The 22,107-nt window shown below is 48.0% G+C and overlaps 1 protein-coding gene across 1 annotated transcript in view; it reads right to left on the reverse strand.

Moving 5' to 3' along the window:
* The window catches only part of PIK3R6 (phosphoinositide-3-kinase regulatory subunit 6), a 194,271-nt gene that overhangs the window by 32,573 nt on the left and 139,591 nt on the right, over positions 1-22,107 (reverse strand). Inside the window, exons 7-9 of the mRNA XM_060253049.1 lie at positions 20,694-20,877; positions 6,356-6,503; positions 5,536-5,628 (exon numbers count right to left, since the gene is read on the reverse strand). Coding sequence (XP_060109032.1) covers positions 5,536-5,628; positions 6,356-6,503; positions 20,694-20,877 — 425 coding nt within the window. The remainder of the gene's footprint in view (positions 1-5,535; positions 5,629-6,355; positions 6,504-20,693; positions 20,878-22,107) is intronic.

Here is a 22,107-nt window from a genome sequence, read left to right on the forward strand (position 1 = left end):
AGGGTCACCGAGGACTGATTGCTAGTTGTGCGACTGTTAAATTGTAGGACAAAGTTTGAGTCCAGTGGCACCTTTCAGACCAACAAAGAAGAAGAAGAAGATTTTGGATTTATATCCTGCCCTATACTCTGAATCTCAGAGCAGTCACAATCTCCTCTACCTTCCCACCCCCCACAACAAACACCCTGTGAGGTAGGTGGGGCTGAGAGTGCTTTTATAGCAGCTGCCCTTTCAAGGACAACTTCTATGAAAGCTATAGCTGACCCAAGGCCATCTCAGCAGGTGCAAGTGGAGGAGTGGGGAATCAAACCCGGTTCTCCCAGATAAGAGTTCTCACACTTACCCACTACACCAAACTGGCTCTCACCTTAAAGGCCACTGAACTCAAACTTTGTTCTTCTGCTTCAGACTAACACAGCTACCAGGCCTGTACCTCTGAGAGGACTCTCACCAAGCAACGCTCCCTCCCCAATTTGTCCATCCCAGCCAGAAGATTGATTGTGCCAAATCTGTTCTGGAAAGAGAGACCAAGACTGAAGGGGAAGGGAACCTTTTGTAGAAAAAAACCCTTTTCATTTCCTTGCTAGCTGTCAGCTTATAGCTGGAGATGTGAACTGACAATTTCATTGTCTGACCAGGGAGGTCATTAGCATTTCTCCAGTGTTGTTGGACTGGGGAGTAATTGACTAGCTGGATGTGTGAACTGACCATGTTGTCTCTGGCTATTAGCATTTCTAAAGGGTTAGCCCTGACCTGGAAAAATGTTGGTTGCTCAGTCAAAACAAAAGAAGGGCAGCTTCTCCACTACTTCACACAGCCCAATCGATTTAACAGGCTTCCTCAGAAGTAAGCGCCACCATGCTAGACTGCCCTCTACCTCCCCCTTCCCCAAGGAAAAATTCTGGCTACGGTGCTGAGGCTACCCATCTGGATCTATGTTAAATTTTTAAACACTTGGTAGATGATCAATGGGTGTTTACTGAGGGATGAATTTAGGAGCCAGATACATTGCCAGTGGAAGGGGGTTGTCAGTATAGAGATATATTGCTATATTGTCCACATTTTTTTTAAAGACAAACGTTAAATGGTGGGAAGAAGAGGGGTTGAAACTCTTAAAATCAGTTTATGCTTTTCAGATGAAAGGCAAAGTAATTCCACAGTCCATCTAAAGGAAACTTCAAATGTTACCTGTTTTCAAAAACCTCAGACAAAACACAGGGCCAAACTACAAGTTACAGAGATCATGGGTCCAATCTTTGGGAGTGAATGGTATTTTAGAGGAAAGTTTAGTCATTCAAAAATTGCTACAAGGGCCTAATCTTGATAGGTGGCACAATGCAATCTTGTTCTCCTGCATATATTTTCAAGTGCTAAAACAGCTGTGAGTGGGCTGTTTCAGCATTTACAGCATGGAGGGGAACATAAGAACATGAGAAGCCATGTTGGATCAGGCCAATGGCCCATCCAGTACAACACCCTGTGACACACAGTGGCCAAAAAAAAGCCAAGTGCCATCAGGAGGTCCATCAGTGGGGCCAGGACAATAGACGCCCACCCACTGTTGCCCCCCCCCAAGCGCCCAGAATACAGAGCATCACTGCCCCAGACAGAGAGTTCCAACAATACACTGTGGTTAATAGCCACTGATGGACCTTTGCTCCCTATGCTTATCCAATCCCCTCTTGAAGCTGTCTTGGTGGTGTTGTAGCCACCTCCACCTCCCATGGCAGTGAACTCCATGTATTTATCAACCTTTGGGTGAAAAAGTACTTCCTTTCATCAGTTCTAAGTCAACTGCTCAGCAATTTCATTGAATGCCTACGAGTTCTTGTATTGTGAGAAAGGGAGAAAAGGACTTCTTTCTCTACCTTCTCTATCCCATGCATAATCTTGTAAACCTCTATCACGTCACCCCGCAGTCGACATTTCTCCAAGCTAAAGAGCCCCAAGTATTTTAATCTTTCTTCATAGGGAAAGTGTTCCAACCCTTTAATCATTCTAGTTGCCCTTTTCTGCACTTTTTCCAATGCTATAATATCCTTTTTGAGGTCCGGTGAACAGAATTGTACACAGTATTCCAAACGAGGCCGCACCATCGATTTATACAGGGACATTATGATACTGGCTGATTTGCTTTTAATTCCCTTCCTAATAATTCTCAGCACTCGACTGTGTGGCACAATTTATTTTGGGTTGGCCCTCTTTATAATCCTAACCATATTCTTTATGATCTTAAATATACTCTTTATGAAATTGGCTACAAGAACTCTTTCTGAAAGTAGCTATGCTCTTATGAAATGAGCACTAAGTCCATCAAACACCTTAGAAGCCTCTATATTTCTCTTGGAGTTGGCTTTTATAATTATTTTAGATGCAGTTATAGCATTTGACCACCAGAGGTCTCAGTCTTTCAGAACCATAGAACTACATTATCTAAAGACTTAAAGTAGGTTACTAGGTAAGAGTTCAACCACTATGGCAAGAAACAAGATGGAGGAGGCAGCCATTTGCAAAAAGCCAGCAACTGGGATTAGGGTAATGGTTGCCTGAGGGCATTCTCAGCCATGATTGTTTTTGTTGGCTCTGATTGTTTATTTGGCTGCAAAATTGTTTACAATTGAGTGACACAAGTAGATGTGTGTATGAGGTCACTAGAGCCTATATAAGCTGTGGATTTTTTGGCTCATGCTGCTGATCTGCACAACGGGCTCTCTCTGTGTCGATCATGCCAATTTAATAGACTTAGACTCTGGGCTGACTTCATGGTCAAGCCACAAGTCTAACAACTTTTATATTGGAGATCTCTAATATAGAATGGGATTTGGGACTTAGATTGTAATAGGGAAACTGTAGACTAATAGGGCTAAGTCCTGTTTTATTGTACTTTATGCTTTATGTTCTAAATGTGTAACTGTTTTCTGTCTTGTTCTTTACCCATATATTTTAAGCCTTCTAAAGGAGTCTTCTTAAGTCTAAAGGAACTGTAGGAGCAACTGTAATAATGTAATCTCTTGTTTACCTTGCTAACTATATTTTAAACCTTCTGTCTTAAAGTGAAACGTGGAGTCTAATAAACTGATAACTCCTTTTCTAAACATTGAGTCTAAGAAAGTTATCTATGAGGTCTTAAAACTTATTAGTGAGTAGGTATTAGCCTTCTGATAACTGCAGGTTGTTTTGGTAACTGCAGGTCCTGATCGCAGAAGAATGCAACCTGACTGGCTGCTCTCACCTTGAAGGTGAAAGCAGACAGGTGGGACATCAGCATGTTCTCCTCTGAGCTCAGCCTCCCTTGAAAAAGAAGCCAGGCTCAGAGGAGAAGCTGCCCACCTGAGAGAGCCAGTTTGGTATAGTGGCCAAGTGCACGAATTCTTATCTAGGAAACCAGGCTTGGATCAGCCATAGCACTTGCAAGAGTTGTCCTTGAAAGAGCAGCTTCTGGGAGAGCATGCTCAGCCCCACCCACCTCACAGGGTGTCCGTTGAGGGGGCGGGGGGAGGTAAAGGAGATTGTGAGCTGCTCTGAAACTCTGAGACTTGGAGTGGAGGGCAGGATATAAATCCAATATCTTTTTTTCCTTCTGGCTGCTCTCGCCTTGAGAACATCAGCATGTTCTCCTCCAAGCTTGGCTTCCCTTGCAAGGAAGCCAGGCTCAAAAGAGAATGCACCCTGCCTGGCTGCTCTCATCTTCAAGGCAAGAGCAGCTGGGTGGGGCGTCAGCATGGCTTGCCTGTAGTCCATGCTCATTCTTCTTGGGTCTGCCCAAGAAGGCTGAGCAGGGGCTGCAGGCAAGCTTTGCCTGTGCAGTGGGCTCTCAGAGGCACTTCCAGACTGCCCTAAGAAGGGCAGTCTCAGAGCACCTCCAAGAGTGCACTGTGCAGCTGCAGCTTGCCCAGAGCCCACCCAGCCCTCCTCTGTTGCATCTGCCCTCTCCATGGGCAAAATAAATGTAGGTTTTTTAGTAATTACAGTGTGTGTGTGTGTGTGTGTGTGTGTGTGTGTGTATATATATATATATATATATATATATATATATATATATATATATATATATATATATATATATTTATTACTGGCAGTATACAGTAGATAAGAAATGTATATAAAGATTATTATAATTGAATTTTTATTTTTTTTAAAAAATAAATAAATAAATGGTGGATATTTTTAAATAGCTTACTTGTACTGAACATTTTACACATTAACAGGTAGTTCAAAAGCATATTTCTTGCTGTCCAGTATATTATGAGCAATTGTTTGAATCTTTTCAATGGTTGAATTGAAGGTTCAAATATTGCCATTTAGTAACGCTTTATGTTATCCTATATAGTGATTGTATTGCTGGTATTTCCTCAGTCTTTTCACTGACTATGTCAGCGAAGCATCACCTGAATTCTAATAAATGCATCTATTTGAAATAACAAAAGATCTCATTCTTGGAATATCGGGGTTTGACAGATGATCACTTTAAAATGAGCACTGAGAGGATCTTCATCTAAGTGTAGAAACAACCAAAGACAGAGAGAGATGGAGAAAGAATTAGAGGAATGAATAAAGTGAGAGTTATGTAAAAGTTTGGGAGAAAGGTTTAAAATAAAGGGGAAGGAAGAAAGGAAGACAGGGAGACAGAGGAATGACAGGAAGATAGGCAAGCAGGCAGGAAGGTGTGCAGCCATTAGAAGCCTGGCTTTCACCCCTTTCCGCTTGCAGGTGGGGGGGAGCGAAAGGGAGCCTTCAAATGCTTCCACTATAGCCGAATTTGAATAGAAAGAGTAAAGACTATTTGCAGGTGGAAAGGGAGCTTGAGTATAGAGAGTATAGAATATAGATAATCTGTTTCTCTGGTGCTGAACTCCCCCCCCCCGGTGTGATGGAACATTCATTTTCTGTCTGCTTTCTGTCAGAGTTTGCTTCAGTGATGTTGAATGTTCCTTAAGCAAGTATGTTTCCCACATAATATTAGTTTACACTGGATTCAACCACAGACTGTGTTGTAAATGAAGAGGTGGAATATTGCTCCATAAGGAGGAGTTTCTGACATATTTATAAATAGAGTATCTATACCTCACCTCCGAAACAGTAGGGGCGGGAGGGTTGTACTGGGCGAGTGCAACTTTGGCAGGGAGTGTTAGTTGGAGGTGGCAAAACAGTGGCAGTGTTGTATGGGGGGGGGGGAATAGACTGAGGAGAGGCAGTAATGATCAGTAAGGCTCCAGGAGAACCTCTCAGTAGTTAACTATCTGACTCAGACATCAGAGGGTGACTGGTGGGGTTCTGGCCTGACAGGGCTGGCAGTAAGTAGGTCACAGAGAGATTACCCAATGACAGGGGTGTGTGGTGACAGAGTGCAAGGCCACTCCTGTGGTTGCCACAACTTCCAATAAAATTCAGGGATGAGCCAACGCATTAGGCTTTTGTTAAATCTATGATATGATGCTTCATTGAGGTCCCTCTCCTTCCCAAACCCTGCCTTCCTCAGGGTTCGCCAGGAAATTTCCCATCTAGAGTTGTCAGCCCTAGGTGTAAGATACTTACAGAGCTGGTCTTCATCTGTCCACAAGTGGAAGCTGATGTTGGGGCTGGGCAAAGGGGTGCCTAGGCTTCCTTCTGCTGCAGTCTCCTCCACATCTGCAAGAAACAAGGGGCTTGTTATCATCCTATTGTGGACTGCACAATGTATGCCAGCCAAACAAAAGCAGAGATACAGTACTACAATGTAGAGATGTGAAAGAGAGATGGTAAAGTCCAGGAGATTTTTTTTCTTTGGTGACAGACTCTCATTTAGCCTTGCCCTAGTTACCCTAGTACAATATGGAGTAACTATTGAAGAATTATGAACAACAGATGTCTCAGGTAGCAAGAAAAAGACCTGTGTTTTTCACAAACTTCATTGTGCTTTGAAACTAAAGCACTGATCTACTGTTACTACAGGTGATCCAGGAAGCTTAGCTCACAGCGGACAGTCAGGACTCAGTTCCAGGTACAGTCCAGAGACTGGGATCCTTTCTTAAGGACACACTAAGGCTGCATTCAGACTGGCAGAATACAGTAGCCACCTCTTGGCTGAAAAAAAGCTGCCGCAGTTCAAGGCGCCCTGCCACAAGCAGACAGCCTGCCAAAGAGAAGCATGGGCTGCTGCTGGAGGAGAAGTCACACCACTCGTGTGCATGGAAGGTGCTTACATGGTGCACCCTGGCCATTCAGTCAGCCCAGAAAGTGGAGCCAAGCTGCTGGAAGACAAAGTAAGTGTGCTTCAGGCTCAGGTTCCAGAGGTGCACTGTGTGTCTGTGCCTTTGAAATTCAGGAGTGGGGGTTACTGTGTCGGGCCAAATTGCCTGTCTGAATGCAGTCTTACCTTTCTTTGAAGTGGTTAATACAGTGCTATAGATTTTCTCCAGTTCTTCAACATACTGACTGCAGTCTGCATTCATATCACTTCCGGCATGTTCCATGGCTGCTACCACCTGCTGGAAACAGTGCTCAATCACATCTAGGGGCTTTGCCTGTCACAAAAAGATAAATGGAATCAAGATCATGGACTGGAAACACCCACATAACTTTGCTCAACTGGAAAACAAATCTGTCACTGGACAGTAATGAACACAGTGAAGATAGATTTGTTTGTGAACTTATAACATCACAGCCATATAACACGTATCAGGTTTCTTTAAAAAGAGGGGGCGGAATCTACATTATAGTGACATTTCTTTTAAAAACATAATTTTATGACTTCAGGGCAAATTTACCCCCTTGCTACCAATATAACAAACATATGTTATTAAAAATATACTTTTTAACCAAGTGGGGAAGGAATCTTTTGTGTTTTTTTTAAATAGAAAAATAAAATTTTAAAATGTCTTAAACTGCAATGCATCTTTCATCCCCAGAGTTTTTAGATTCATAAAGTATAGAATCATGGCCTAGAAATAATGATCAAAGCAGTATTGGAGTATCAACAAATATTTTTGTTGGAAAGCTAACAAAACTCCAGAGACTGATTTAATTGATTTTCATCAGCCAATGTAACTATTTACACAGAAGAATGTGATAAAAAGTATCAAAACAGGCAGAGTGGATAAAAGTCCTAGGCTTCCAAAATGTTTAGACACACCCATTTCTTTCCACTACAGTTAGGACTGGCACATCTGTCAACTGATCAGTGAAATATTCTCAACAACTTCAACATTTGTGACTCTGTGTTCCTTCAGATACAGCCATGGGTACCTGCAAGGCCCCACAGTATGCTAAAATCTTTAGGGCCAATTTGGATCAAGGCTCCTACTCATTCACATCTCTCATATCTGTGATTCATTGATGGCATCTTTATTGTATGGACACATGGTAAAGAAGCCCTGAATATACTCCACAAGGCGTTCAATGGCTTTAACTTCGCCATCAACCTGACAATTAACCAACTGGTGCAAGAAATACATTTTCTGGGCACTACTGTAAATACACAATGGACATATAGACACTACCTTATACCAGACACCTACTGACTAACAAACATATCTACCTGCCACCAGCTACCATCCTAAACATACCAAATGATCCATTGTGTACAGCCAGGCTCTACACTACAGATACATCTGCTCTAATCTTACAGACAGAGATTCTCACCTGAGCGATCTACAACAACCCTTTTTGGAACTAAAGTCTCCACATGATGGAGTCAGGAAACAGATTAACAAAGCCAGAATGATACTCAGAGAAAATGCGTTACAAGACAGGCCCCCCCAGAGACAATAATAGAATACCACTAGTGGTCACATATAACTCACAACTCAAAACAGTTCAGCACATCATCAGCAACTTACAACCTCTACTGGACAATGACAGTTCTTTTTCACATGTACTGAACAGCAAACCTTTTCTTGCACACAGACAGCCGCCCAATCTTAAAAAACTCCTCACCAACAATAATGCAACATCTAATTTGAATATGTACCAGAGCTTGCAATAAACCCAGATGCCAACTTTGCTGCTACATACACCCAGACAACATAATTGAATCTTACAATATCAACTACACCATCTCAGGCACATCTTCATGCACTGTATATGTATGCTATTAAATGCCAACAATGCTCCTCAGTTCTCTACCGAGGGCAAACAGGGCTGTGAAATCATGGAGTCCCTGTATCTGCTTTTGGAGGGAGAGGCTGATTCAGGTCTTGATTTGTAGCTGGGGAGCTGCATATGCAGTCTCAGATGTAGGTGAGAGGAGGGGGGTTACAATCACCCTAATCCCTCTCACTTCCTGAGCCCTACTCCTGCTCCAGGGCACTGAACCACAGCCACCTAGGCTAGCCAGGAGCCTCGACGGAGCTAGACCTTCTATGTATGGTCCTAAAGAGCCCTCTTCCTGCTCCCCACAGTCATCTGGGCCAGCCAGGAGCCCTGAGGGTTATAAACTAGGGATGTGCAAAAAAAAATAATAATTCGGAATTACACAGATTCGGAAGTATACGGGGAAAAAAAATTCGGATTCCCCATATACTACTGAATACCGTATTCGGAATAGCCGCATATACGGTAATGCGCGGCTATTTCCGAATATACGGCCCTATTATACCCTATGGGCCATTGAAATCAATGGCAAATAGGGTATATTTGAAGCTGCCTGGAGGGGGGGGGGTTGAGGGAGAGCCCCCAAATTTGCAGGGGACCTGCAGGGGACTCTCCCCTCCAACCCCCCCCCAAGTCCCAAAAAGATTGGGCCAGGGGATCCCATTCCAGGGGCACCCAAAGAGGGTGCCCCTATTCCATCATTATACCCTATGGGCCATTGAAATCAATGGCAACATAGGGCATAATTAGAGACTACAGGGGGGCAGGGGGTTTGAGGGAGAGCCCCCAAATTTGCAGGGGACCTGCAGGGGACTCTCCCCTCCAACCCCCCCAAGTCCCAAAAAGATTGGGCCAGGGGGTCCCTGTCTTTGGGCTCCCCAAAAGGCCCATTGCTAACAATGATGGGGAAAGCCCAATTAGCCACTTCCTCACTGTAATTGTCGTGGGAAAAGTGGCTCTGGGGAGGAGGGGGTTTTGAGGAGAGCCCTCCAAACTGCTGTGCAGCTTCAGGGCACTGTCCCACACAAAACCCACAAGGCCAAAAAAAATTGGACCAAAGGGTCCAATTCCTGGGGCACCCAAAGCCAAACCTAACCACATCAGAGAATTTCTATAGGACCCAAATGCACTACATCCCTCTATCTACTCTATGAACCCTGCAGGCCTGGAAGCAATATAAACCCAGTTGCCAACGTCACTGCCACACAAAACACAATCTGCTCAAGGTCTGCTCTGCAGACCTGGCTGCAGCAAACCCAGATGCCAGCTCTCCAGCCCTGCCCCAAACAACACGGGGAGAGCTGGCCAACCACAACAAACCTGCTGGTTCTGGGTCTCTCACCCAGGTGCCAGCTTCCCTGCCACAGAACACACAATCTACAGATGCCAGCTCTCCAGCCCTGCCCCAAACAACACAGGGAGAGCTGGCCAAGCACAACAAGCCTGCTGGTTCTGGGTCTCTCACCCAGGTGCCAGCTTCCCTGCCACAGAACACACAATCTACAGATGCCAGCTCTCCAGCCCTGCCCCAAACAACACGGGGAGAGCTGGCCAACCACAACAAACCTGCTGGTTCTGGGTCTCTCACCCAGGTGCCAGCTTCCCTGCCACAGAACACACAATGTACTCTATAAAAACAAGAAAGTGACCCAGCCCACACACACCCTCGCCAACCCCCACACCAACCAGAGGTAATTAAAAAAAACCAAAACAAAACCAGCAGAATCACAAAAGGCCAAGTGTTAAAAAAGTGGCCTTTTCACCAACAAGAAAGCTCAGGCCAAATCAGTCAACAACCCCCCCCCCCCCAATAACCTGAAGAGAAAAGTAACACAGCAGCAACACAACACAGCAGCAACAAATCAAACACTGAAACAGTAAAAAACTCAACTTTTAACAATACAGGAACTTTCCCCGCCCCCCCCCCCCCAAAAAAAAAAACCCTTCACCCTAACCCCAAGAAATCCAAGCCACCCAAATCAGGAGAAGTAAAAGGACACTGCACTTTTAAAAGTCCTCTCACTAAATTAAGATATGGGCAAATTAGCAACCCCCACCCCACCCCAGGCCCCCTTCCCCAGCAGAACCTAACCCCAACCCCAAATAGGCTACCCTACCCACCCAGTACTCACCCACCCAAATCTGGACAAGTAAAGGGACTCTAGTCCTTTTACCAACAAAAACTAAAACAAGAACCCCAAAACTGTCTTACCTTGTCTTCTCTGAGTCCAGGGAAGTAAGGCTGAGTGAGAGAGCAGCAGGCAGCAGCAGCTGAAGCCAAGGGCCAGCCACCAGCAGCAGCACAATCTCTCTCACACACACCAAGCCACACACCAACACAGCAATGGAGGAGTCCAGCAGGAAGACTCCTTAAGCAAAATAACAACAATGTAGCTGATGGCTGGGCCATCAGCTACACAAAAGCCCTGCAAAACATTCATTTGCAATGCATTTTGCAAATGCATGCTTTGGATTGGCTGCTGGGGCTCCTCTTCCCCCTCCCCCCCTCCCTAAGGAGAGCCAGTTTGGTGTAGTGGTTAAGTGTGCGGACTCTTATCTGGGAGAACCGGGTTTGATTCCCCACTCCTCCACTTGCACCTGCTGGAATGGCCTTGGGTCAGCCATAGCTCTGGCAGAAGTTGTCCTTGAAAGGGCAGCTGCTGTGAGAGCCCTCTCCAGCCCCACCCACCTCACAGGGTGTTTGTTGTGGGGGAGGAAGGTAAAGGAGATTGTGAGCCGCTCTGAGACTCTTCGGAGTGGAGGGCAGTATATAAATCCAATATCTTCTTCTTCTAATCCCAGGGAGGCTATGGAAGAGGCAGGAAGAGGCCACTAAAGGTGGGAAAGCAGCTCCTTTGAGACTGCAGAAGCTATTCCCGCCTTTTGCTTTGACAGCTTTGACAGCCGTATACTTCCGAATAGCTATTCGGAAGCATACGGCGAGCCGTATTCGGCTGCCGCATAATAGGCGGCAATGGGAATCGGCTACAGCCGATTCCGAATACAGCCGAATCAGTGTTGATTCGGCTGTATATTCGGTTCGGCCGAACCGAATGCACATCCCTATTCTAAACCTGTTACCAGAGGCTTTTAGCCTCCCAGGTTCCCTTCTTAGGTTTTCTGCAAGCTGTCAGTAAGTAACTCCAGACATCAAAGGATAAGAAAATACTTTTTAATAAACTGCTCAAATTACAAAGAGTTTACACTAGGCAGGAACTAAGGCACAAGCAATAGCAGATAAAAGAAATAATAATATTGAACTACATCTGACTGAAAGCTATTTTGCTATACATTAACAACATGCTGGTTTGCTCATCAGGTGCAGGCTCATCAGACAGGAAGTCTCTATCCCATGCCAGGCCATCCAGCTTGTGGGAAGATCTACAATGTAGCCAATTTACAGCGATGGAATAGCTAGCTTCCACTCTCCAAGCAAGGCACATTTCCTGATGTCCATGCCTTAGCTGATGAACCAATCAGCCCATCAGGACATGCAGGGCTGGCGCTGGTGGTTTTGCCACCCCAGGCAAGGCTCCACACCCCGCCCTCCAGTGAGAGAGGGCCCCCAGCACTGGCCCAAATCAGGCCCCATTTGCACAGAGGGCTCTTCTTGAGGAGCCCTCTGTATAAATGCCTCCCCGCACTCAACCCTCCCACTGTGCAGGAAGGCTAAATGGGGACAGATGGCCCCGTTTGCATGGAGGGCTCCTCTTGAGGAGCCCCCCATGAAAATGCCCCCCACTGCTCGACCCTCTCGCAGTGCGGGAAGGCTGAGCGGGGACAGATGGCCCAGTTGCACGGAGGGTTCCTCTTGAGGAGCCCTCCACACAATCGCCTCCCCTGCTCAACCCTCCTGCAATGCGGGAAGGCCGAGCGGGAACAGATCACTTGGTATTTCCCTTCCCCAGTACACTCAGATGATAATGGGGAAGGGAAACACTGCTCTTTCTTGGCTCTGAGGGATTGGGGGAGCTTCTCAGATACCTCAAAGCCAAGAAAAATGAGCAGGAGGCTCAGGGGCAGCGTGAGTAGGGAGGGGGTGCCCCCTGCCAGGCAATCACCTAATCTGCCGACTCCCACGCACTGGCCCTGAGGACATGTTTAGTTAATTGGCACCGTGGCTGGTGCATGAGAGTAGGCAAGGTAGGTGGTGGCCTAGGGTGCCACCTCACCTACCAGGCACTGCTTTCAGCTTCCCAGGTCACAGATGGTTGCTGGACAGCACATTGGTGGTGCTCTCCTTCACTTGCAAGGGAAACCTGGCTCAGAGGAGAATGCCCCCCGTCCGGCTGCTCTTGCCTTGAAGGTGAGAGCAGCTGAGCAGGGCATCTTCTTCTTCAAGCTTGGCTTCCCTTGGGCTCTGGGCGAGCTGCACCTGCACTCTTGGAAGCCTCCGAGTGCACACTCTGAGAACACGCTCACAGACATTCTCCTCCAAGCTCAGAGAATGCGCCTTGAAGGCGAGAGCAGCTGGATGGGGCCGGGCGTGTTCTTCTCCTCTGAGTTTGGCTTCCTTTGCAAGGGAACATGCCTGGCCCTGCTGCTCTCACCTGTGCAATCGAGTTAATCCCTGGGCAGGACTTCCTGAGAGCCAAGTTGTACTTGATAGGGTGGGAGTTCTATGGGGTGGGAGTTCATTGGCTTCTTCTTCACTGAACACTTGTTTTAGGTCTCTACACTCTTTGGGGATCGATTTTACTTCTTCTATGGTCAGTTTTTCAGTTTTCAGCCCCAATCCACGCTCCAGTGGTGGTGCTTACACTTCCGGTCTCTGAAATCTATAATCTGATCTCCCCACCTTACGTCGGATTCGTGCTTTGCTAACCAACCGACTCCTAAAACAATGTCAAAGGATGATGACAGGGCTATTACAAACAATTCTGTTGTGTCCTAGGCTCAAATGGGAGAACTGTTACTTTTGGAGGGAACTGTTACTTTTGGAGGGAAGCCGAACAAGCCAGAGCTTGAACTCCACACCAGGGTTCCAGAGAAGGCCTAAGCGTGCCCAATCAGGGGAAGGATTGAAACATAAGTAGCCAATCAACATCCAGACTCATACTGTTCCCTGATAGGCCCTTAGGGCCCTGTAAATAGCCAATCCATGTAGATAGTTAAGGACCAATCAGAAGGGGGCAAGAATTGTATAAAGGAGCAGGAAGTTTGAACAGAGCTTAGTCTCTGTGTGTGTGTTCCTGAAGTAAAGCTTGCTGAAATCACTCTCCGACCGACTCTGGTCTCTTACTGCGCCGACCCCAGTACTTTACACTGGCGACGAGGGTGGGATTCCAGTAAGAACCAGCAACAGAACCAGGAACACAGAAAGGCAGCTAAATCCAAGCCATCTGGGGCCGCACCTCCGCTCTGCGCACACCCCAGCTCGCAAGCCGCCCAGACGCGCTGCCAAGAATGGAGGCTCCAGCCAACCTCCTACAGCCCTTTAGCATCGATCGCCCCGAGCTGTGGGACTCGTGGGTCGAAGGCTTCCAGTCATACCTGACCTTCCAGAAGATTACAGAGACTACCATGCAGAGAGCTCTGCTTATCAGTACGTGTGGCACAGAGACCATGGACTTAGCCAGGGCTCTTCTCCAACCCAGGAAGCTCTCAGAGACGCCGGTGGACGACATCATCAGCGCTCTGGAGAAGTATTTCCAGCCCCAGCCAACCAAGCTCACCCGGCACTGGGACTTCCGACAAAGGACACAGATGGCAGGAGAAACCGCCATGGCGTTCTTAACAAGCCTGCGCCGGGGGGCAAGCCGATGCAGTTTCGCAGACCTCAACGAAGCCCTTCTCGACCAGTTTGTATGGGGCTTGAGGGACGAAAAACTAGTGCGGAAACTCCTGTCCCTCTCCGATTGTGACCTAACAAAGGCAATCGACGTGGCCACCAGCTGGGAGAAGGGCAGATCAGCAGAGCCACAGCCGACAAGACAGGCTGCGGCACACCAGATCAACCCTGAACCATCTACTGAGGACTCGGACGAGGACAGAGCTCTACAAACCAGCTATCGTTCAGCAGGAAGGAAGACCACCCACGTCCCACAAGGCATGAGACACAAGACACCACCTGCATGTGCAAGTTGCGGGGGCCAGCACGAGCGGAAGACCTGCCGATTCCGGAATGCCACCTGTCGACTCTGCAACAAGGAAGGCCACATCGCCTGCGCCTGCAGATCCAAATCCCGAACACGCGTCCCGCAAAGATCTGCGCACTCCGAAGGCCAGCCAGACTTCGAGATCGACGCTCTCCACACCCACCAATACCCGGTACAGTACCTACCCTCGCCAGTCAGGCCCTCCAAAATCCGGGTCAATGTAGAGATCGGGGGGGGGGGGGGAGGGGTGCCCTGCCAAATGGAGGTGGACTCTGGGTCAGCATAATCTATTATAGCGGCAGAGACATTTTTTAAAATTCCCACCAGGCTGAGGCCTCGTCTCAGGGACCCGGGGTTTACCTTAGTGGACTTCCAGAAGAATAAGGTGCCTATCTTGGGAGTGGGCCCAGTCCCAGTCCAATACGGGTTCAAGGGCCAGCTACAAGTGCTAGTGGTCAAGAACCACCTTACAAACCTTTTGGGTCTCGACTGGTTCAAGCCCCTGGGAATAGAGATCAGGGGGGTCAATAAGACTGTCGGAGTGGACTTTAACAAGGTTTGCGAAGAGTTCCCGGCCGTTTTCGATGGCACCTTGGGCTGCTACACGGGTCCCCCGGTTACACTACACCTCGACCCCACAGTGCGGCCTATTAGGCTTAAAGCGCGGCGAGTTCCATTTGCGCTCAAGCCTAAAATTGAGGAGGAACTGGATAAACTGATTGCACAGGGAATACTAGAGCCTGTCACCCACGCAACCTGGGAAACTCCCATCGTGACTCCAGTCAAGCCCAGTGGGGAGGTGCGGATTTGTGCAGACTATAAGTGCACCCTCAACAAGGCTCTCCAGGCCCACGCATATCCTGTGCCCATCGTCAGCCACGTTCTAGCCACCCTAGCCGGCACAAAAATTTTTGGCAAGTTGGACTTGGCCCAAGCTTACCAACAGCTGCCGGTGGATGAGGCCACAGCCAACGCCCAAACAATTGTGACCCACCGGGGGGCCTTTAGAGTAAAGAGGTTGCAATTTGGCGTGAGTGTGGCTCCGGGGTTGTTCCAGGAACTAATGGACTCTCTTTTAAAAGGACTCCCCGGAGTCACTCCATTCTTCGATGATGTGCTGATACCGGCAGCCTCGCCTGAAGATTTCACCGCCCGCCTTAGAGGAGTCCTACAATGTTTTGAAACAGCCGGCCTCAAGGTCAAACGGGAGAAGTGCCTCCTGGGCGTGGATCGGGTGGAATTCCTGGGGTTTTCCATCGATGCCCAGGGGGTCCACCCCTCTGACGCCAAGCTGCGTGCCATCAGAGATGCTCCAGCGCCCACCAACAAGCAAGAACTCCAGGCCTTCCTTGGCCTCCTAAACTTTTATCACGCTTTTCTCCCCCACAAGGCAGCGGTGGCCGAGCCCCTGCACCGGCTTCTAGACAAGAACCGACCCTGGGCGTGGGGCCGCCAGCACGCTAAAGCCTTCCAGGAGATCAAGGGCCTCCTGATGTCCAACTCCGTCCTTGCCCATTTTGACGAGACCCTGCCCTTGGTCCTTGCATGCGACGCATCCCCTTATGGTGTGGGGGCAGTTCTGGGCCACCGACTCCCTGATGGGACCGAAGTCCCTATCGCGTATTACTCGCGGACCCTCTCGTCGGCGGAGCAGAACTACGCCCAAATCGACAAAGAAGGGTTGGCAGTCGTGGCTGGCGTAAAAAAATTTCATGATTACATCTACGGCCGGCCCTTTACCCTCTATACGGACCACAAACCCCTCTTGGGCCTCTTTGCATCGGACCGGCAGACCTCTCAGGTGTTGTCCCCACGGGTCCTCCGTTGGTCCATTTTTCTAGCCGGCTACACTTACATCCTAGTGCATCGCCCGGGCAAGGCAATGGGCCATGCTGACGCCCTGAGCCACTTGCCCTTGCCTGACGTGGATCCCGATCCAGCCCCGGCTCATCAGATCCTACTGATGGACATGCTTCCGGACAGGCCATTGCTCGCCCGCGACGTTGCTGCCTGCTCCGCTCGTGATCCAGTCCTCTCCCGTGTCTTGGACTGGGTGGGGAGGGGGTGGCCCAAGGGCTCAACTGGGCTGGAATTTACTCCATTTGCAGCCCGGAAAGACGAACTATCCACCCACAAAGGCTGCCTACTATGGGGCAACAGAGTCGTCATCCCCAAACCTTTGCAAGACCAAGTGCTGAGAGCCCTGCACGAGGCACACCCAGGCATAGTCCGCATGAAGGCTCTCGCACGGAGCTATGTCTGGTGGCCCGGCCTCGATGCAGAAATTGAGGCTTGGGTTAAAAGGTGCCCGACGTGCCAGGTGTCAAGGCCTGACCCCCCACGTGGCCCAGTGCAACCATGGGAATCCACCAAAACCCCCTGGTCAAGACTGCATATGGACTTTGCTGGCCCCTTCCATGGGCGGACTCTACTCATACTAGTGGATTCATACTCCAAGTGGTTGGAGGTGGTCCAGGTGCCCTCACCATCGTCACAGGCGACCATCAGGGCTCTGAGGGACATCTTTGCAACCCACGGTTTGCCGGAGACCATCGTCACCGACAACGGCACAGCATTCACATCCACAGTGTTCCAGGACTTCTTGGCCAGGAACCTCATCAGGCACATTCGCTCTGCCCCGTTTCATCCAGCCACCAACGGCCAGGCAGAGCGGATGGTGCGCACGGCAAAGGAGGCCTTGAACCGTCTGGGCCCCTCAGACTGGCCAAAAGACTTGGCATGTTTCCTAATGGCCTACCGGACCACACCCACCGCCTCCACAGGTCGCAGTCCAGCAGAACTCCTCATGGGCTGCCGCATCAGCACCCTGATGGACAAGCTGCACCCTGACCGAGCCCCAGACAGGCGACCGGCGCCGGAACACCTTAAAGCCCCCAGAGGGTTCTACCCAGGTGAGACAGTGTGGGCACGGAACTATGCCACCACTGGCCCCGCCTGGCTCCCTGGAAAGGTGGACCACGTCACCGGACCGGTCTCCTATGCAGTGACCTTGGAGGGTGGACATCTCCTGAGGCGACACATCGACCAACTCCGAGGTCACCTGCCTGCTGGGGAGCCAAGGTCAGAGGCTCCAGATCCGGGCAACGTAAGTCCCCGAGAGCCTGACACAGAACAGGGTTCCGTGGAGCCCGCTTCGGCCCAGCAGGAGGAGACCCTCAACCGCACAGCTGAACCCAGGTCTCCCGGGGCCGCCGTCTCAGATGTCTCCAGCTCTGCAGCTGCGGAACCACCAACCGAGTCGGAACACCCAGTACCCTCGGAGCTCAGACACTCGACACGAGACCGCCGCCCTCCAGCATATCTCCAGGACTATGTCACCTGATAGCTGGAACTATGGGGGGAGGGGTGTTGTGTCCTAGGCTCAAATGGGAGAACTGTTACTTTTGGAGGGAACTGTTACTTTTGGAGGGAAGCCGAACAAGCCAGAGCTTGAACTCCACACCAGGGTTCCAGAGAAGGCCTAAGCGTGCCCAATCAGGGGAAGGATTGAAACATAAGTAGCCAATCAACATCCAGGCTCATACTGTTCCCTGATAGGCCCTTAGGGCCCTGTAAATAGCCAATCCATGTAGATAGTTAAGGACCAATCAGAAGGGGGCAAGAATTGTATAAAGGAGCGGGAAGTTTGAACAGAGCTCAGTCTGTGTGTGTGTGTTCCTGAAGTAAAGCTTGCTGAAATCACTCTCTGACTCTGGTCTCTTACTGCGCCGACCCCAGTACTTTACAAATTCAGTGTCCCAATGGTCTTCTATTCCCATTGGTACGGCTTGGGTTTGTTCGGTACATGGCTCCCCCGCTTGCCTCTGAAGTTCCCTGGTCGCTATCCTCTCCCATTCTTGAACGCATAGAGGAGGTGCGAGTCCTGTTTGAAATTTGGACTGATCACAATAACTTAGAGGCACTAAGAACTGCTGCAAACTCTTCACTAAACAAGTGTGCTGGGCGGAGTTTTTCTCCAAATTCAATTTCACTTTGCACACACACCCCAACCCTGGAAAATGCAATTTCCTCATGGATGCCCTCTCCCACCTCCCACAACACAAAAGCAAGAGGGAGGAGAGAATTGACACTATGTTCACTCTGTCCCAATTAGGAGGAGAAGTGATGATGGGGAGCCAAAAGGCCTGCCTGTCTGATTTGTCAACTCAAACACTTTGGACGAAAGAAGCTGCAGGTGGCAACTGAAGCTGAAGGAGAGGGGGAGCGGCTACTGGAAGCTGCGGATAGCGACTGAATTAAATAATGGGAACTTTTGGTACAAAGACAATAAACTGTACATCCCTAAAAGTTTACGCAAGGATGTTTTGCAGCACTGCCATGACAGCAAACTCTTGGGGCACTTTGGATACATAAAAATTCTGCACTTAGTGCAAATGCAATTTTGGTGGCCACACATGAAAAAGGACATCTCTGAATATGTAATCCCATGCCCTATTTGCATAATGACTAAAAAAAATGGAGGGAAAGCCCCTGGTCTGTTACAGCCACTAGAGATAGCTTCCCACCTTTGGGTTGTGGTTACAATGGACTTTATCACAGACCTTCCCTTAAGCAAAGGGAAGACTGTAAGCCTAATGGTAGTGAATACATTTTAAAAACAGGCTCATTTAATTCCTTCACAGCTGCCTTCAGCCAAAACGTTGGTGCAGCTTTTCTTCCAACATGTACTCAGACTACATTCATTTCCAGACAAGGTGATAATGGATTGGGGCCCACAGTTCGTGGCATCATTCTGGAGGACTTTTTGCAAGCTGACCCAAACAGAACAGGGGCTTGGTTCAAGCTATCATCCTCAGACGGAACATCTAAATCAGCTTATCAAACAATATCTTAGATGCTTTATCAGCCACCAGCAGGATAACTGGGTAGCTTCAACCTTTTGTGGAGTATGGACACAACAACAGTGTGCATAGCTTCATCCAAAGCAGCCCTTTCCTCATTGTGAATGGCTACGAGGGCAAACCTTTCCCCAACTTGCCAGGAGGTACCCCAACACTCCCTGTGAATGTTACAACCTGGTGGATCTCCTTAGCTGAATCCTGGCAGCTGATTCAGGAGAATTTAAAAAGAGCAAAGGAACTGTACAAGGCACAATTTGATAAAACTCATGCTCCAGTATGACTCAGTATTCCCATCCACCAAGAACTTGCCTAACTTCCAGCCTTCAAAAAAGTTGAGCTATAAGTATTTGGGACCTTTCAGAATCAAACAAGTGATCAATAAAGTAACTGTGGAGCTAGACCTCCTCAAAACATTTTGCAACATACACCCTGGGTTTCATTCTAGTTTGCTCTAGAAGATCCTGGCAGCAACTCTTGGCACCCTCAACCAGATGCTCCTGAAAACATCTTCGTGGGAAATCAGTCTCATCGCTAAGTTGAAGAAATCTTTGGTTGTTATGGAAAGAAAGGAAAGGAAAGGTCCCCTGTGCAAGCACCAGTCGTTTCTGACTCTGGGATGATGTTGCTTTCACGTTTTCACGGCAGACTTTTTACGAGGTGGTTTGCCATTGCTTTCCCCAGTCTTTTACACTTTCCCCCCAGCAAGCTGGTGACTCATTTTACCGACCTCGGAAGGATGGAAGGCTGAGTCAACCTTGGGCCAGCTACCTGAATCCAGCTTCCACCGGAATCAAACTCAGGTCATGACAGAGTTCAGACCACAGTACTGCAGTACCGCTGCTTTACCACTCTGCGCCGCTGTTATGGAAAAGTTATGTATTAATATATAAATAAAGTTAATGCTTAAAAAAATACTTGAGCAGTGCTTGATGGTCAAAACTTTGTGGACAGATTATGTACTTAGTCCTAACCCTAATCTTTTCTGATGCCACATATGGACTGCCACAGAATGAGGCCAAGCTATTGACAGAATGATTGAGTAAAGGGACTCAGACCACAAATAATCCCTCCAGTATCAGAAAGGATCTATTTCTGTCAAGGGACATTGCCATTTTAATGTATCTATGTACCGACTTGCTCTTTGTTTTGGAATTTTGAGGGAGGGTGAGCTCTGCCTGCTTTGCTCTGTCTGTGTAACAATCATAAGTATTAATTTCTGCCTGGTAGAGAAGACTGGAGCTGCCGTTCCAAAGCTGCCTCATCTCATCCAAGGGTCAGCTCAGACTGTTTGTTGTTTAGGAGGGGTGAAGGGATGGTGTGAACTGATTTGTATTGCTTGGTGTGGACTTTTTCCACTGTAACATTTGGCAGGCTGTATAACGGCCCTGGGGAGGGTATAAAGCACGGCTGCCTCCCAGGTGAGCCAGTTCTGACACACACCATCGTGTATTGCTACTGATTCTATCTATCAATAAAGCTGCCTTCTGAACATCCTGGAAGCCTACTTTAATTGAGAATAGTCCCAAAGTGACAATTTCTCTCTTAGGAGCTCATTTGTTGAGAATTGAATTCTTGCTTATGTAAATACATTTCTTTTCAGTGAAGTCATTTACCAAGTGACCAACCATCAGTCTCACATTAGCTCCTGTTCTCTTTCCCATACCTGAAGAATTGTTTGCAATGTCCTAAAATCACAGAGTTCTTTTAGCCCTTCTTGGAGAGCATGTTCTATCACACAGATCATGCAGGATCTGGTGCAGTGCGATGCCTGAGCAGCCTTGACCTCAGTGGCAATTGCCCTGCACACATCCTCAGAGAGCAAATCTGGATCTGCAAACATGAAAATCCTGGAGAAAATAAGGGTTAACATTTATTACACAAGCAGAAGTTACTAACAGAGAAGAATGTAGAAATTGAAACCAGGAGTTTGCATGGATTAAAAATATGGAACTCATACTGGAAATGGAAAGGAACTGGAAACACTTCATTTCATGCTCTAAGCTAGACATTGCATGTTCAGGAATCTGTTGCACCACAAGCCTTGGAGCTCCTAAAGAGGCCAATAGGGACACTTGGGTCATATGTTGGATGTTTTTTTTCTCTCTCTGGTAATATCATTTCACAATTACAATTTTTAAAACCCTCAGATTTAGTAAAATTTGGTTTTCGGATTCACTAACATCACTGGGCAGAACTCAGTCCTGAAACTAAAGGGCCCAAATCTCGACAAACAAACTGGCTGTACAGCAGAACTCTGGTTGACTCACAGTAATCAGACCAAAGGCAATGCCACACATTCAACTGCACAGGTGTCAGACCACTGCTCTCCACAACAGATATGTAGCATATGCATTTCACACTCATTTGAACACCCATGTGTACACATACCTGGGAAACTGGTCAAGAGATCCCAGATATACCTGCACAAGTGTTTGAAGATGCAACAGGGTGCTAGACTAGAACTGAGGAGACCCAGGTTAAAATTTTCACTCTGCTGTAAAGCTTCCTGGGTGACTTTGGGCCAGACACTCTCTTTCAGCCTAACCTACCTTGCAGGATTGTTGTGCGGAATACTGTCCTTGTTGACAAGTTGGTAAAATGTGGTTTGGATCCTGTTACTGTTAGGTGGATCTGTAACTGGCTGACAGATCGCACCCAAAGAGTGCTTGTGAATGGTTCCTCATCCTCTTGGAGAGGAGTGACAAGTGGAGTGCCTCAGGGATCTGTCCTGGGACCTGTTTTGTTCAACATCTTTATAAATGATTTGGATGAAGGAATAGAGGGAATGTATAATATGGTGGGTTCTATGCATGGAGGAGTCGCCAGCAGAGTGATCACAAGCTCTTCAGTAGACACGATATAGGACAGGGCTACATTACAAGACTGGGGATGGGGGCGTGGAGTGAGATGGACAAATTAACAAGAACTTTAAGAGATTATGATTTGGATGTGTTTAAAAAGGAGTGGAAGAAATTTAGAGGATATATAGAGAAAGAATGGAATGTAAAAAGACAATGGACAATTTTTTAACATGAATATGAGAAAAGAAAGATATTGAACTTTGATTGGTTTAGGGT

Source organism: Heteronotia binoei, chromosome 13 (assembly GCF_032191835.1).
Source record: "Heteronotia binoei isolate CCM8104 ecotype False Entrance Well chromosome 13, APGP_CSIRO_Hbin_v1, whole genome shotgun sequence".
Classification (NCBI taxonomy): Eukaryota; Metazoa; Chordata; class Lepidosauria; order Squamata; family Gekkonidae; genus Heteronotia; species Heteronotia binoei.